This window comes from Perca fluviatilis, chromosome 10 (genome assembly GCF_010015445.1).
Source record: "Perca fluviatilis chromosome 10, GENO_Pfluv_1.0, whole genome shotgun sequence".
Taxonomy (NCBI): Eukaryota; Metazoa; Chordata; class Actinopteri; order Perciformes; family Percidae; genus Perca; species Perca fluviatilis.
Window position 1 is genome coordinate 17,044,313 of NC_053121.1, and position 17,219 is coordinate 17,061,531.

The following is a 17,219-nucleotide window of genomic DNA, read 5'->3' on the forward strand; positions in this document are numbered from 1 at the left end:
GGGCTAACACTTGATGCATGGCTGCAACCACCCAACCAAACTAAGTGCTGAGCTCCTAAAGACTTGTTGCTGTTGTTAAACCGTATTTATTATTTCTCCATTGAGGGAAAATTTAGCAAACATCAAACAAATCTCAGGGTTATGATCCACCAATTTTAAGATGTCTTGAATCCTTGATGTCTATGCAGCACAATTTAACTTGAATGCATGGATTCCCCCTCACACTCACGCAGGTGCACACACAAATCGTACACATGAGCACCCTCATGCACATTCATTCACTAAAGAATGGGCCGAGTGAAGCACAGGCTCTGAAGCTCACTGTTATGCAAAGGGGGGTACCGGCTGGGAGTGGGCCTCTAAACACATCACAGACTTTTTTGTCTCCTTGCAATTTAACTGTCTTGGTGAAACAAGTCAGGGATGCCAAGTTAACTCCTTACTATTCATTAATCAAAGTCACATTGGCCGTGTTGCATGAATGCTAGCATAATATATGGAATTGTGCAGGGTTGTTCAGGGCCTTTATGGACTATAAAGCTGCTGTCTCTCACCATGGCATTTCCTTGTATTCTGAGAAGTGCACTGTACTCTGAGAATTGAGTGACTGAATAGAAAGTGAAGTTTCCTGAGAGAGGTTTATTCTGGCACGGGAACACTAAAACATGCCCTGCTGCACAGACACAACAATAGCCAGATCTTTGGGGTCATAACCCCCTAATTACTGCAGAACCCAGAAGTGATGACGACTGCCTGTCAGCGTGGCCTGTGAAAGGGGCTACCTGAGCCGGACTCCGGAGCACCAGGTGACATGGGCCTGGGGCGCTCCAGCACCTTGGATGAAAGGTCGGTGTTATAGGTCTACATCCCAGCACCTGGGCCATTTCAGCACCCTAGAGGGACTTCTGGTCTCTTGGCTTTCACCTATGGTTCAGGGAGGAGATGCGGACATCATTTCCCATGTCTGATAGCCATCTGCTCCCTCTCTCAGGTTCTCAATAGCATACTCTTCTTTGCCTGATCAAGGCCTTCTGCACCAATTACAGATCAGAGTCCTGCCCACTATGATGATTAGCCTGAAATAGAGACTTATCAGGTTGTCACTACAACTCCTGACAGCAAGCTTTCGTGTACAATCTTATCTGGACAAACATTAAAAATAATGCCACTATAAGCCCCGTATCAAGGCCATTAAAACAATTCCTCTAAAGGTTAAAGAAATACTATATTGAAATATTCTGATGATTGATTGTGTTGAGTGTCTAAATACTTTTATTTACTCTTTTTCAACATGGCAAACATACCAGACATTCAGTCCCATAATAGCATTTCCATAGTCTAAAAGTGGAGTAAAGTGGATTTAAGATCGAATGTACTCCCACCTGAAAACCCCTAAATCCGCCCATGGGAAAACTGGGAGGATACAGGCAGATCAGCGAGCGGGTGCGCGCGTCTGCGCGTTCCTGATAGACTGTGGAAGTTTCCCTGCAAGTTGAGAAAGGAAAACAGGACTGCAGCGAGTGGAGCGGCACAAGTCACCGGTATAAAGGAAACAAAAAACTGAGATTGACGCGTACATTTATCGAAGTCTCCTGTACAATTAAACGGCGAGCTTTTTTCGGTGTTTGTGTGTTTTACCTCTCAGTTCCGCTAACGGCAGGTAAGTGAAATAACTTAATTGGGTTGTCCTGATTCAGAGAAATGAAAATTACTTGTCAATGTTTTGTCAACCTTTTAATTGAGGTATAACTTTCAATGTAAGGTGAACCTAAAATTCACAGGGATAAACCACCGAGTTATAAGTTACCAGTTTTGTTAGCTGGAAACCAAAATGTCAACATTAAAAAAAGTTTCCTAAATGAAGTTATCATAGCTGTAAGTAAATGTAGCGGGGTTTTTTTTCTTTTCATTTAATTGACAACTATCTTTCCCCGTTACTCTTCATCCTTTTATATAAGCTCTTGAACAACCAGATTTATCTAATCATTTTTCCCTTGGCAAGATACAGATCTCGTAAAATGATGGAGGGTGAGATCACCGGGGGCGGTTTTTGCAGCGCGCTCGTGCGGCGTTCTATGGAACAGCTTGGCAATCGCGCGCGTCCGTTTCCCATAAATTGTAATTCTTATTAATTGCGCGAGAGAGGACGAGGGGATGTGTTTTGGGGCCAAATGCTAAGCCATGTCATGATGAAAGACTTTTCCTTGAACCAGACACCTGAAACCTCTGACTCATACTGCATCACTAATCCTGTTTAGAACTTGCTGGTGCAAGTATGTGCAACCATGACTTTCAGATGTGAACCTCCCCATAACGAGGAAAGGATATTTAAAGTCACGATTTTTGAAGTCGCAGACCCTCTATTTCTCATCTCTGTGGTTAACCGTGCATCTCCTTGCCTGTGGGGGTCTCCATGTAATCTAATTAGAAGGCAGAGGTGTGTGTGTGTGTGTGTGCATGCAGTGAGGTGAAACTGAACAGGATGGGACAAGCTGTTTAAACAGCCTACAGAGGAGGAAAGCTCATCTTGCTCAGCTAGTACTTTCCCAAAAACGCCTTGAACTTCCACTGTAGGTTGAACCAGGGGTTACACGTTCAGCCCCAGCTATATCAGTCAATGTACCGGAGTCACGCTAATGAAAGGAGAAGTGAGGCCAGGTGTCAGACTAGCTCAGGTGAGCTCATCAGCCTCAGTTAAAGTGGGCACTTGCTGTTAGAAAACTCTGGGATAACACTGATTCTCTCTCTCGGTGTCAAATATTGTCTAAGATGAGATTTTGTGATGTCTTGTTATAGGCTGGAACTAATGATGGACCTAGAGCTCACTGTAAAGGGGAAAGAAGTCACTGACTGACTGCGCAGAGACTGCTCGCCCGCTATCTCCCCTCCCTCCCTCTTAAACCCAGACAGCCTCTATGCTCATCAACCTGACTGTGGCCATCAAGGAATCTCGTGCCTTTCATGGAACACAGCCTGCCCTTCCCGCCCCTGCCCCTGACACTGTGGAAGTGACAGCCATGGAGCCGCGTCCAGTGCTGGTGCGCCTCCACCGCCTCCCCTAGCACCTCCACCACCTCCGCCTCCGCCTCCTCCTCCGCCCCCACCTCCGCCTGGGTCCTCTTCGCCTTTTAGCCGGGCGGACAGTGCCCGTCGGAGTCGGCTGAGGAAGCTGAACTGGGAGCGCATCCCCAAAGAGAAGGTTGAAGGGAGGAAGAGTGTGTGGAATGGTGCGGCCTCGGGCGAGGATGAGTTCCCCATAGACCTCCATTCTCTGGATGAGCTGTTTGGTCAGAGGGACAATAAGCCTCAGGACAGAACCGGCACCCTGAGACGGCGGTCCACTCTGCTGCGCAGCAGATCCCCCCAGGATAGCTCGGAAGAGGTCAGCTCATGAGGATAGCGGTGATATTTGTCAGCCTTGTTTAAAGATCGTAAGATTTCTTGCACTTTTCTTCCCCTCAATTTTGTCCTTCGCCTCTTTACAGATCTCCCTGTTGGACTCCAAACGCAGTATGAACATTGGAATATTTCTACGCCAGTTCAAGATGTAAGCTTCTTTCTTCTTAACTAGAGCTGAAACAATTAGTTGATTTATCAATAAGTGGATAAACAAGAAAATTAGTCAGCAACTCTTTTTTTGATAATTGATTCTTGTTTCATACATTTTTTTTAAAGCAAAAGTGGCAAGATTAGCAGGTTCTGGCTTCTCAAATGGGAGGATTTGCTGCTTTTTTAGGTTTTGTATCACTGTAAATTGAATATCTTTTGGTTTGGGTAATTGGCAGACTAATCAATAATGAAAACGATTGTAAGTTACAGCCCTGTTCCTGTAACAATGTGCATACCTTGCACGGCAGCTGGATTCTCGCGATAACACTAGATCGTGCAAGAATCGCGGGATCACAAGATCACACAAATCCATCTTGTCAGGCTTCAAGTAATGCGTTTGTGTCTGAACAAGCAGCGTTTCAGACCAATCAGCGTCCTGTGAGGAGCTACTGGCAGCTATGGGCGTGATTTAGGTGTGTGTGCTTGGGCGACTGTTTGTTCAAAACAACAATGGCAGCCCCTAAAGAGATCTGATGCGTCATGTTAACAATGTGTTGCACTTGAACCATTTCAGCTTTTGGCCTTTTTGTCTACATTTGCAGGAGGTCACTATCAGTCAAAAAGAAGAAAGTAGTTTTAAGAGCAGGAAACAGAAGTGTGTACAGCAGGGCCCTGGGGAACAGTACTTCACTTGAGTTGAGCTGAAGTGTGTGGCCATATGTCAAAGATGGGTTGGTGTGTGTCAGAAGTGTGAAGTCTCATCAAGAGAGAGGATGTCTGGTGTCGGGGAGGAGACACAAGTATATTGCATGGGACAGGTGCAGGGGAGGGTGCAAACTGAGCAGCAGGACTGGGGGTCTTGTATGAGGTTGGCCGGGTAAAGCCTGAGAAGTCAGAGTTGACACCTGCTGATGCCCTTAAAGAGTGTCTAATGTATAAAGCAGCCCCCTACAGAGAGAGACCCCACTGGTGGCTTGTCATATTCATCCATCCCCTAAAGCCTCTTAGCATGCTTGCCTGGCTCAAACAAAGCTGCGCTTTTTTTAAATGAATAGGGCTGTTTTTAATAATCGTTAAAGCATACTTACACACAGCTTAATGTCTGAAACATTCTCATTAACGTTGCGATGTTGAAAATCATGCCCTGTGCAACATTTGCAGGTAGAAATAACAATACAAAGACATGGAAAATAAGTGCTGAGTTGCTATATTGTCATGTCTCCACGTGTGCGTGAATTGTTCACGGAGACTCAACTGAAGAGCGGTTCTTTTCTAAACCAGATTTGTCAAGACTTGTAGGGAAAGCCATTATGTGAAAAGAGCCTCTTGTGCACACAAACATTTGTCTTGTTGGGAGCTTATTTGCTTGCTGTTCTAAACACAGACAGAGCTACTGTTGAATTGTGGGTGTAGTTTAAACAAAATATAGTTTTGTATTGTAAGTGTCTGAGTAGTCACTTCAATATCTTTTCATCATGTGATAGTTCTGTCTATATGTTCTTTTACTCAGCGTTTTGTTGTCAGTAGAACTAGTTGGGACAGATAACACAGCACACAATTAGAGTGTAAAACCGCGTTTCCGTTTTGAAAGGGAGTTAGAAGAAGAAGAAAAATGATGTCTTAGATGTCTTTATAGGTAGACCCTAAACTGTTGATGTCTAAAATGTGGAGCTATGAATGAGGAGAGTAGGCCACACAGTAGCATGCTCATAATGGAGTATGAGCATGTGATGGGCTGTAAGATGAGGGGGAGGGGAGGGAGGGAAGGGGAGGGGAGGGGATAATGGAAAACTGCTGGACAGATGTGTCACTTAGAGGAAGTAAGTCAGGGGTCAGTCAGTTCACTTTCTCTTCTTTCACCTTGACGTCTCAAGGCCTTTCAGACATTTTCTCTGCACGTCTGCCTTCTATTTGCCAAGTGGATATGCCACTTTGTGTCGCCAGTGTGGCGTCAACCAACCCTCTCTCCCCAACACTTTGACTGATAAGAATGGGATAAGCCTGAACATATGTGATTAAAGCAAAACAAACATGAGTTTTCTTCGTGGGGAGTCAGGCTGAAAAAAAACAAAAAAAACGTGTGTTGTCATTTTTCTGCAGGCCTGCTAAGGAGATAGTTGAGGATATCAGGCACGGTGCTGGGGGCCGTTACGGAGTAGAGAAACTCACAGAGCTCTGCAAATTGCTGCCTGACAATGACGAGGTAAATTGTTTTCTGTTTTTTTTGGCATACAAATACAACAGTGACAACCCCCCTCCCCTCTTCTCTTACTCGTCATCTGGCTCTGCCAATGCACCATGTCGTATGATGTGCTCTGTTTCCGGGAAGGATCACGCTGAAAGATATTGATGGTGATAAGGATTGACTGTTAACGGCATGTAGGTTTTTTTAAATCGAAGCTGCTTCCCATATTTGACTTCGCTATGTGTTCTCTCTCAGGAGTCCCGCCTGAGGAGGTTCAGTGGGGAGCGGAGCTGGCTTGGAGAGCCTGATCTTTTCCTGCTGCTGTTGGTGGAAGTCCCCAGGTACAACTTTAGTCCTAGATCAGATAAAGTGACCAGAAAAAAAAAAAACAGTACTTTCCAACTTTTTGAAAATTCCCCTTTATCTTGTTTATTTTTACGTGACAGTTGTCCTTACTCACATGCTTCACTTTGTGATGACGTGGCCTTGTTTAACTGATGATTGATCAGGAGTGCCTTTTTGTCTCCATCGTCCGTTACTCACCCCCTGTCCATTCATCCATCCATCCATCCATCCATCCATCCATATTCCCCCTCTTTCCTCTTCCATTAGTTTTCGGCTACGTCTGGATGCCATGATCCTGCAACAAGAGTTTGACCCCGCTGTGACCTCTCTCTGTGTGGCAGCCAGATGTCTGAGGGAGGCGGCCAGAGGTAACGTTAACAGCAGGGAGCTGTCATGTGCACAACACCACTATAAAGATCTAGGTCTCCTTTCAGTGCTCCTATTTAGAATTGGTATAGAGTGGTAAAGTTTGTACCTACAATTCAAATGTGATTAGGATTCAGAATAGCCTACATATCTATGACATAAAAGTTTTAGTTCACCAGTCAGCTCGAGTATCAGTTCTTCAGTGTTGCGGACTCATTTTAAGGCCTTGACGTCAGCTGTGTACACATCCATCCCCATTTATTCCTCAGCCTTGAAGCACAATAATGAATCTCCTGTCTTCTCTCCTAGAACTGCTGAGCTGTCCTGAATTACACTCCATCCTTCGCTTGGTGCTGAAAGCAGGCAACTATATGAACGCTGTGAGTGCGTCTTTATTTTATTTTATTTGTTTTTCTTTTCTTTTCTTTAGCCAGACAAAGCGGAGTCAGTCCTTTTTATCTGTGTACAATACACCAGTCTTTAGGGGTCTGGGTGTGTGTTCAGGGGCGTCGCTCTGACGTGCACCTGGGTTTTGTATCATTGTTTGTTTAAAGTTGTCACATGTGTGTGTGTGTATGTGTGTGTGTGTATGTGTTATTCTAACCTTGCATGTGGCCTCTTAGGGTGGATATGCAGGGAACGCCGCTGGTTTCCGAATTTCATCGCTGCTCAAACTGGCTGACACAAAAGCCAACAAGCCAGGCATGAATCTGCTGCATTTTGTAGCTATGGTAAGATCTGAAAAGAAAACCTCCTATAAAACCCAATTAGAGTAAACACAGCAAGTAAGAGAACACAGCTATGTATGTGCCAGTCATCTAATTTTTTTCCTTTTCATTTGAACACTATTCTTTATGAAGAGGATGTACATTGTGTAAAGGTAGTTGTAAAAAGCTGGACTTCTAAAGTTAAAAAGTGTGTATTTCTGGTTGAAAACATTTAGAGAAAATTACTTTTAGCACAGTTTTTGCAAGAAACAATCGTTTCTGACTACAAAGTGTTTGGAAAACAGTAGCCTCTCAAGCTCAACTGCTCCGCCAAGCATATGATTTTGTCAACATTAGCAAATGACATGTTGCTTCTTTTGAAACAATAGCTGGATAATCATTTGTGCTTGTCTCCACAGGAAGCTGTGAAAAAGGACCAGAGTTTACTGTCATTTCCCAGCCAAATAGGCCATGTTGGCTCCGCCTCCAGGTCAGTCTCTTCCCAAAACTCAGATCCTACAGCGATGGTGTCTGAGGGAATATACGAGCCCTGTTTAATAACATCAGTACACCCCAACAGGCTGCTAAACAAAAATCATGTAAATCTATTGCATTGTTGCATCAGAACAAGGCACCCAGCTGTTAGCAATAGCTAGCTGCCTGAGAGAAAGTGGGTCATGACAACACTGATACTCCAAGTTGATATTTAAGCTCTGCAGGAGAGTTTTTCTGCTTGTGCTAAGGAATTCATGGAGTCCATTTTACAATATATTTTACAACTTTGGATCATTTGCATTCATTTATTACCGATTTTTGGTTATGAGACCCTTTTTAAAGATATATTGCACAGCTATTTCTGTACAGTTCTTATTATAATTGTTTATTTGTATATGTCCTCTCCTCTGCAGGTTGAGTGAGGAGTCTGTGCTGGAAGACTTATCCAAGTTAAAGAGCAGAGTGGTGGCACTCAAGGCAAACATCCATAATGAGGCAGAGATTCAGCAGCATACACAAGCTTTCCTAGAGGTATAAAACGTAGTCTGTAATATATTACATATTACATATATACTTGCTTCAAAAGATGACTGTGTAAACTTTGCCTGTGTGCAGGTGGCTGAGGAGCGTCTGAAGGAGGCAGAGGATGAAGTGGAGGGCATGAGGATGTCTAGTCAGGCTCTAGTGGAGTTCTTCTGTGAAGATGACAGCACCTTCAAACTAGAGGAGGCTTGCAGGGTCTTCCATTCGTTTTGCCTCCGCTTCCAAAGAGCTGTCCAGGTTTGATTTCTAAAGATTGATGGCAAATATATTAAACAATGTGTTAATTGGTTTTCAGTTTGCAAATCACATGAAATTATACAGTGTATAACACAGCAAACATTTTTCACTGGTGGAAATATTTGTTGATTAAAACATGTACATTGTCAAAACAAAATAGTATAGATTCAGTTCGGCACTAAGCGTCTCTAACGAATGATTCTTTCCCTTTTCTACAGGAGAATGCAGAGCGGGAGCTGAAGGAGCAGAAACGTCTGGAGCGTCAGCGTGAGATGGGGGAAAAGCGCCGCTCTCTGGCTGTTTGTACGGGGCTGGACCTGGGCCTCAGCCTTGCCAGAGAGCCTCACAGTCAGGAGAACCCAGATGAGCTTGAGAAACTGCTGGAGAAGAACTTGAGCTACACTTGGAGTCGACGAAGCCTAAGAGCCTCTGAGTCCCGCCGGCACTCCCATTACTTCCACAACGACACCCATCTCCACAACTCCTCCATGTTTAAAAACTACCCTGAGCTGGGCAGCAGTCCCACGTCCGCCAGTTACCACTCCAACAGCTCCTCTGACCATGAGACCACCGCTGTGCTTTGTAGCTCCCCAGAGACTGATGGCACGTGTTCCCCTATCGACCAAGAACCTGTTTTGGGTGGAGGGAGAAGGTCTCAGCATAGCCGAGCAACTAACCGGAGCAGGGAAGCAGTTCAGGACTCGCACGTTTCCATATTTAGTCACTCTCAGCATGGACGTGGCTTCCCAGTCAAGCAGAAAGGGCCTGAGAGCATTTCGTATGTGGTGCACGGCCAGTCGAAGACAACAGGACTAGAAAAAAAATCTGAGATTTTACATGAACGCGTGGTTTCGATGACCACTGAATCTTCACCCAGTTCCTGCACAAACTCTGCTGCTATGCCCACCGATAAAACTGCCCTTGGTGTTAAAAACCAGACCCCCCCTAACAGGCATAGGTTTGGCCTGCCAGTGACAGACAATACCCGGCCTGTTCAGAGTAGATCTAACGGATCTTCTTGTGTTGACGAGTCTGTATCTCACTCTCTTCAAACAAGTGGAATACTTTCTCACAGTGACACCAGGACTGGGTCATTAAGGTACCAGAGATCTGAGAGCCAATCACAATCATCTGTAAATGCTACAGAGAGTGTCCTGTCACATCCACAGGCGAGAGAGACGCCCACCGTAACAACAAGTGGTGCGATGCCCTCGCCTGATGAGGGCTTAACAAAGCACACTAACACAGAAGTGGCGTCCACACCTGCGGAGAAGAACTGGATGCCCTCCAGTCTACCAGAGTTCAGCCAATCACAGCGAGAGGAGTACTCCGATTTGCCGAGTTCTGAGGGCGAGACGCCAAGGCCTTACTCCCGTGTTGGTGAAACACTGGAGTGCCACACTCTGGTGAAAGGCCTCAGATCCTATGATGCCTTGTCACCCCCAACCTCCCCACTCCCCCGACCCGCACCGAGCCTCTGTTCCAAATGGAGGAAAGAAAGGGAGGGTGACCTCCGAGCGGGGACAACTCCAGTGTCGCCTACATCAAAGGAGGAGAGTCGAACCATGAAGATCCCTGTGCGTAGTGGAATAGGGGCCAAAAGGGGACTTGTGTCACGTGCGGGACCTTCAAATAGCACGGGCATTCCCAGGGTGCGCTCCAAAACGGAGCCTTCAAATGGAGCCCCAACCCCCGCTAACCCACCCACTCCCAGCCGTCTGTCTAGTCCTCGCAGCACATCCATGCGCTCCTCTCCTATCACGCAGCCTGCCGCTGCTCAGACAGAGGTGAAACGCAGTAATAGCACACGGGAGAGGACTGTAAGTGAGCCACAGACTTCAGGGAAGCCCTCCTTAACCCGCAGGACCTCAGACAGATCCGTACCAGAGAAGGTCTCGGGCATCACCCAGCCAGCCTTCGTCAGAGGAACTCCTCTCCGTGTGTCAAAACGACTCGCCCCGAACTCCGAGACTCAGGCGCCCTCCCTGCCTCGCACTGCCCACAGCCCGTCCTCCGCCACCGCCAAGACCATACGCACGGCTGTCATATCTGCTGCCCGAAATAAAAGCGCCAAGACAACAAGCACAAGCACCTCTGTGGTTAGCTCTAAAGCTCCTACAGCTTCACGGATACCTGGTCCCAAAATCCCCCGAGCCACTGCAGCTCCGCCAATGTGGAAGTGATGGGAGTGAATAAGTGCTTGCACTTTCACACTTTTCATGCCTTTTATGGATTTGAGTCTAATGTCAACAGTGTGGGTATTCATAAAGAGTGTGAGTCATCAGTCAGATTTTTGGTCTTAATCAGCTCTTGGTCAACTTTTATGAAATTTGTATGTAGTTGTGAATGCTTAGGCTCGACATATGTGAGAGGGAGCTGCACTGGGAGTAAATGGGACAATTTATCTGATGTGCTTCACCCAATAGCAGAATAAATCCTACCTCTTTGTACACCCATTTGTGTCCTTTGCAGGCAATAGGACACCACAAGACCACGCATCTTACTACTACTATTCATATATAGAACAGCAGTAAAACAGTCAGTAGAACACCACCAAGTGACATGACTCCTAGTTACGACTAGTCCTAGTCTGTGCCAAGTGTGCTTTGAAAAAAATTGTAAAATAGTTTTGTCCAAATGTTTTCCACACTTGGCTGTCTTACAGTCCGAACTGAACTCGGTACAATATTGAACTGTTTATCCTCTTGTTGAGAGGCCTCATTGTTCTGATGCACTTTACAAACTGAAGAATAGGCCGCAAGGAGATGATTACTGTAACTGATTTTTGTCATTTTTTGTATCAAAAGATTCTATAACTTTATTGAATAGCATTGGTTGTTATTCACTGTATTATTTGGATTTATAATAAAAAAAAAAGACTGGATGAATAAAGATGGTGTTCTGAATAGTAGTTTCTGTCTCTTAGAAAGGAACTCATCAGGTAAATTAAAAAGTACGTGTCTGTTGTTGATATATATTTACATCTGTTCTTCAGTCTTGATTCAGAGGAGCACTTGCTTTGAGAGCTTTCACTTTTAAGGTCCCCACTCTTCCTTATTAACTGCTGTTCTTGCATCTTGCTGTTCTCTGTCTTCTTGTCCCCCTCATTTTACTCTCTCCCTCTCGTCTGAACTCCCTCTTGCTGCATCTCTTGACACAGTCACCCCCATCTCTGTCGGTGGCTGTTGTCATGGAAATGCTACAGACGTCCCGGGGAATCTCCTGGCAGAATAGTGGGGTGCAAGGGTTGGGGTGGAGGGTGACTGTGGGTGTAGGGTCCCAGTGGGAGTTCTCTCTTTATAGGCTGCAGTGACGCCAGAACCTCTTGGGAAAGGCAATAAACCGGTGCCTCTTTGTGTTCTTGAGTGTCCGGTTGTCGGTCAGTGCTGGCCTCTTAACCTGCCTCAGTGTATAGAGGTGACATCATCGACGGGTCTCCAGGGGTGCAGGACAGAGTAGTCTAAAGTGGTGCCTCTTTTAGCTGCCTTCATGTATTCTGCATTGATCTGAAAGCACTGGCTTAGTGAGAATAATTACTTGTCTGAAGTTGAATAAGTGATATATGGGCTTTAAGGACCAGGAGACAGGATTGTTTTACAGTCTTTAAATGTGGGGTATGTGTGCATACACACTGACACACTGGCATTTGTCGATAATGTGGCAAGTTCAATAGAAAGGATAAAGTCAGAGCATTTAGACTTATTCTGAAATGTTAACAGACTGGTAAAATTCAGGAACAGCCTCCCTCACTAGCTTCTATGCTTTGCCTTACAAAAATGCTGATCATGTCACAAGCCATAATAACATCCAAACCAACCAACCAACCATCCTGTTTGACTGGAGAGAAGAGATCGGCCTTTGTTCAGGTGGAGAAATAATGACACTCATACTCTCACCTAGGTTGCATCTCATGAGTCTCAAGCAACGTCACCATCAAAATGCTTTCACTTGCCTATTTAGATGTAATAAACAGCTACAATCTTAATCAATCAATGATATCAATTAATATTCATCATATGAAATATGAAGCATTGTTACAGCTACCCAAGAGTCTATAATATAGTTAACATGAGCTCCACTTCGACCAACTACAACATGAAAATGCTGTTTACATGTTAATGTATCAGTAAATCAAAAATAACACTTAAGGGGGCCATTGCATGAGTACATTAATTTTGTTTCTAATTATATTTTTTCTTATAGGCTACTTGTAGACTAATAGAGTATTGCTACGCTAAAATATTGGGATTTTATATGAAAGCTCTCAATAATAAAACATGTCTTGTTATTCTCACACTAGGCTATTTTCTGTCAGCACACTTGCAGCCAAATCTTAAAGTTGAAATTCGTATAAACGTGCTGTTAACTTCGAGTGTTTCGTGCTGGTCTGCACAGACTGTTTTCAACACAGGTCAAATGGAAATTAGAAAATCACAGGAAAGCAAAACAGGTAACACATGGATGTACATCGCCATCTAGTGTCACGGAAAATACTGTGGCCAAATAAAACTACAACTACCAGTTTGCATTGTTTCCGTACGTCGATTTTTACGTAATGGACAGCTCCCCGGATGCGGCTGTGATTGACTATACCAGGCAAAAAGAGATCGAAAGACAAGTGGCGGTAAGTCACAAAATCCTTTACATTTCACTGTTACTGTAAATAACTACTTCTAGGACATATGTTAGAAGGGAATAGATTTTTTGAGAAACCTGTGGGAGGTTATTGGGCTAGGAACAGACCTTTTTGGGAAGTGGCGTGCCAATAAACTTTCAACTTGTTTGCTAACTAGCTAGCTTGTTAGCCACTAAATGCGCTAGTTCCTTAGCTTGATGCTAGCCACCGGGGGAACGCCTAGTATCATAAGTGAACAGTGCGAAATCAACACCGGGAAATCAGCGTCTCACTATAGATTCGCTCGCTGTCCTTTGTTCAAAGACTATGGTTAACTTGGCTCTGTAAACTTTCCAGACAATGTTTATTAGTGGATGGCTGAAATTGGAGCTAACCTATGTAACGTTAATTACGTCGATGAGCTAACGTCGGCGGTGGTTAGCTCGTCTGCTAATTGGGTGAAAAGTTGTGTTTCTGTAGAAACTGCTATCGCAAAATTACTGGCCGGCAATCATCCTCTTATCACTGGTGTTGAAAAGCTTATATTAGCCTCGCAGAGCATGAGTATTGCATTTATAAGTTACCCAGGTGCCATTTTTTTTCTGTTGTCAGGTGCTGCAGCCCCAGTGGTCGTAGGCAGGATGCAGACCATAAAGTGTGTGGTGGTGGGTGACGGGGCAGTCGGTAAAACCTGCCTACTCATCTCTTATACCACCAATGCCTTCCCCGAAGAGTACATTCCCACAGTGTTTGACAACTACAGCGCTCAGATGAGCGTAGACGGCCGCACTGTCAGTCTCAACTTGTGGGACACAGCAGGCCAGGAGGAGTATGACCGCCTGCGCACGCTCTCCTATCCCCAGACCAATGTTTTCATCATCTGCTTTTCCATTGGCAGCCCCTCCTCCCATGCCAATGTTAGGCACAAGTGGCATCCCGAGGTGTCTCATCATTGCCCCAACGTGCCCATCCTGCTGGTGGGCACCAAGAGGGACCTGAGGGGCGATGCAGAAACAGTGAAGAAGCTGAAGGAGCAGGGCCTGGCTCCTACTACCCAGCAGCAGGGCAACGCCCTGTCCAAGCAGATTGGGGCTGTTAAATACATGGAGTGTTCTGCTCTTCTGCAGGATGGTGTCAGGGAGGTGTTTGCGGAAGCTGTGAAGGCAGTGTTGTATCCAGTCACGAAAAAGAGCCCCAAGAAGTGTGTGCTGTTGTAATAAATGGTTCCCATATTTGGACTGTGGAGAGGGATGATGGAGATCCATAGATGCAAAGGAAGGCTGAGGAACAAACGTCGCCATCTGGCTGCCTCCATACCATCTCAGGCAGTTTAGACTTTGTTTTCAGCTCCTCTGTTACTCCTCTCTTCCTTATTCATCTCCTGGAGGATTTCACTCCGTTGCCATCATCACCAAAGTGACTATGCCAAAATGGGGGCAACAGACCAACTCCTATTTCCCTTGCATTTTAACTTTTGATATTTACACTTTTCTCCAATTTTACATTGTTCTAGATTTATAGCTTCTCTGCTTTGCCTTATAAAGTGCTGATCATGGTTGTCACAAGCCATAATAACATCCAAACCAACCAACCAAGCTACCCTGTTTGACTGGAGAGAAGAGATCTGCCTTTGTTCAGGTGGAGAAATAATGACTACCTCATACTCTCACCTAGGTTGCATCTCATGAGTCTCAAGCAGCATCACCATCTAAAATGCTTTCACTTGCCTATTTAGATATAATAAACCGCTAAGTAGAGGGTGAACAAATTTTAATTTCAAGCATCTTGAGTCCAGACATGGTGTGATGACTCCCGGACAAATGCCAGTACCCCTTAACCAATATGCACAGATTAGAGGTTAAACTCTCGAGCTGCAGTTCCCCTTGTGCTCAGTCTGGCATGTTAGAGCTGTCTGGCAGGCTGCCTTTCCAGCCTCTTGCACTGCTCTCTCACTGCCACACATGGATGACGAGCCAGTAGGCCTTTGAAGATAAGCCGGACCCATTGAAAGCAGCCGACCATTTACCCTCTTCAGTAATAGAGAGGCAGGTGTCGTAAGGCCTCTGCCAAATTAACCCACACTGGTAAAGGAATTCTCAAGCTGGCATATCAGGAAGTCAGGTTATAGTAGAGCTCTCCTCTGTCTATGTCTTAACTTTTGAGGCTCACACCGAGTGCCATTAAAACATGCCTAAGAATTACTTTTTGACAGGGTGGGAGTCAAAGAGACTGTATTTTCTCTAATTATGTTGAATTTACTCTGTAAATGTTTTTTTTTTTTTTTCCTCAAGTGTTTTTAACCTACGAGTGCGGTTATGGCCAAAGTTGAAGATATTTTTTGTAATAGCTTATGTTTATTTGATCAGTAAGATGTTTGTGTGTAATAGTTAATACTCATATTTGATAAACCACAACTCCATAATGCTCAATTTGTCATTTACATTATTGCCTTACATGTAAGGCCAACCGACTATGACCACTGCCTAATTGATTCAGTCTAGTATATAATACAAGAATAGGTTTTAACTGGCTTGTGCTAGGCTATATACACCTCTTTTCCTATATATCTTTGGTTCAGGAAAACATTTCATCTTGGAAAAGCACCGTGTCATAGCTGCCTTCATTTTTCTCCCATGTACTAGCAGTTTATCTACCATATGTTTGGAGCCTTTTATTTGGTCAGGTGCCTTATCTAAACCAAAGACCAGCAGTGCTCCTTTGTCAGAGGTTCTCATTATATTGATGCAAGTGCCACGAAACCTTTCAAATGCAGGTCCAACCATCTCTGGGTTTCATTTTTGTAATTTTTCAGAAGCTTTCTGCCTTTGTTCCTGCCAGTAAACACTCTTCTTACAGCCCCCTTTTGTAAGACACAGGTGTTAAACTGACATCTTGTGCGGCAAGTCTGTGTGCATTTTTGAAACACAGCATAGTGCTTGTGGCCCGCAGCTCTGAACAGATTGTGGTTTACATCCCTGCATTGCATGGTGCAGTGAGGGCAAGGCACTAGCACAACTTGCACATACGGTTAGCAAGAGCTGCGTTGGTGGAACGAGCCTTGTCACATCTGAAGACTTTTATTCGTTTTTATAAAATATTTTAGTAATGACTGATTGCTCATTTGTGCTTTCAGCTGCCAGTAATAACAGCAGCCCTTTTACTATAGTAATCATTAATTTACTCACTCAAGCGGGGTATATTATGTCAACCTAGATCCTGGCCTGTGTAAAGTCTAGAATAACCGAAGCGCAACACGAGCGGGAGATTTTGTGTAACAACAGTGATGCGGTTTGAAATCTGCCAAAGGATGTGTGAGAATTTACCAGATCGGTGTGTGGAGGGTTGAATGTTAAGTGCACAATATGTCAAACTGTCAACTGCCGTGAGCTTGTTCTTTTCCATGTCCTGATTTCACTCAGATAATGCTGTTGAAGTGGAACATACACCTGTGGGGCTCTCCGACTGTGTCCCGGAGCTGTATGCTGCCGTGTGCGTGGTACTACGCTTTTACACTGGGAACTTGATTTGTAGAAATCTGTTTTGTAATTGTTTTATATATAACAAAAGCATATTTGTATAAATGAACTAACAGTGAGATGATTTTAAATTATGCCAAATAAAATGGTTAAAACCAGACAGTTTTCTTTTTTTTTTTTATTATTATTTTTTTTTTTAAAGTGATTTTCTTTCATGCTGTTTTGGTGACTAGATAAAAGACTAGTATTAAGCATAATCAGCACATTACTGCACAGCTGTAGGGTAACAATGGAAGAACAAAGTCATGCTGAGAACTTAGTCACACATTTACACACAGCTACTTGTATTTTCAGCTCAGGAAACCACACTATGCTCCTGTATAATACATATTTACTTTCATGTTAATGCTATTTCAATTACCATGTCCGGACACTAGATGGACACAGCCCTCTAGCGCAGCTCCATATTATCCAGAATGAAAACTATTCTTTAAAGCCTGTTTTTTTTCTTCTTCTTTTCTGTACATTTGGAGTTAATGGTCTATACCCATCCGGTTTTCAGGGCCATCATTCAACTACGCAGACACCCACAAGAGCTTAAAAACCCAGCACGCTGCTCACTCTGAAAAATTCCCTTGACCTTTATGGGTGGTGGCTCTGACAAATGACAGATGTGTTGAACTCCACCAAAGGCTCATAAC

At 44.4% G+C, this 17,219-nt stretch overlaps 2 protein-coding genes across 2 annotated transcripts; both read left to right on the plus strand.

Annotated features, from left to right (window-relative positions):
* The first annotated feature begins 1,437 nt into the window (after positions 1-1,437).
* Positions 1,438-11,319, plus strand: fhdc2 (FH2 domain containing 2). Its single transcript, XM_039814049.1, is given in 13 exon segments — positions 1,438-1,660; positions 2,797-3,039; positions 3,042-3,382; positions 3,486-3,547; positions 5,650-5,752; positions 5,990-6,075; positions 6,347-6,447; positions 6,755-6,825; positions 7,069-7,176; positions 7,572-7,642; positions 8,061-8,178; positions 8,263-8,427; positions 8,646-11,319. Coding segments are annotated over 12 exon segments (3,315 nt in total). The 5' UTR covers positions 1,438-1,660; positions 2,797-2,915; the 3' UTR covers positions 10,611-11,319.
* A 1,648-nt stretch (positions 11,320-12,967) lies between these two features.
* On the plus strand, positions 12,968-16,678 carry rhogd (ras homolog gene family, member Gd). Its single transcript, XM_039813921.1, has 2 exons — positions 12,968-13,051; positions 13,655-16,678. The coding sequence occupies exon 2, from the start codon at positions 13,684-13,686 to the stop codon at positions 14,257-14,259; it is 576 nt and encodes a 191-aa protein (XP_039669855.1). The 5' UTR covers positions 12,968-13,051; positions 13,655-13,683; the 3' UTR covers positions 14,260-16,678.
* The last annotated feature ends 541 nt before the right edge of the window (positions 16,679-17,219 follow it).

Coding starts and splice junctions, on each gene's coding strand:
- rhogd (XM_039813921.1), top strand. CDS start 13,684: ATGCAGACCATAAAGTGTGTGGTGGTGGGTGACGGGGCAGTCGGTAAA.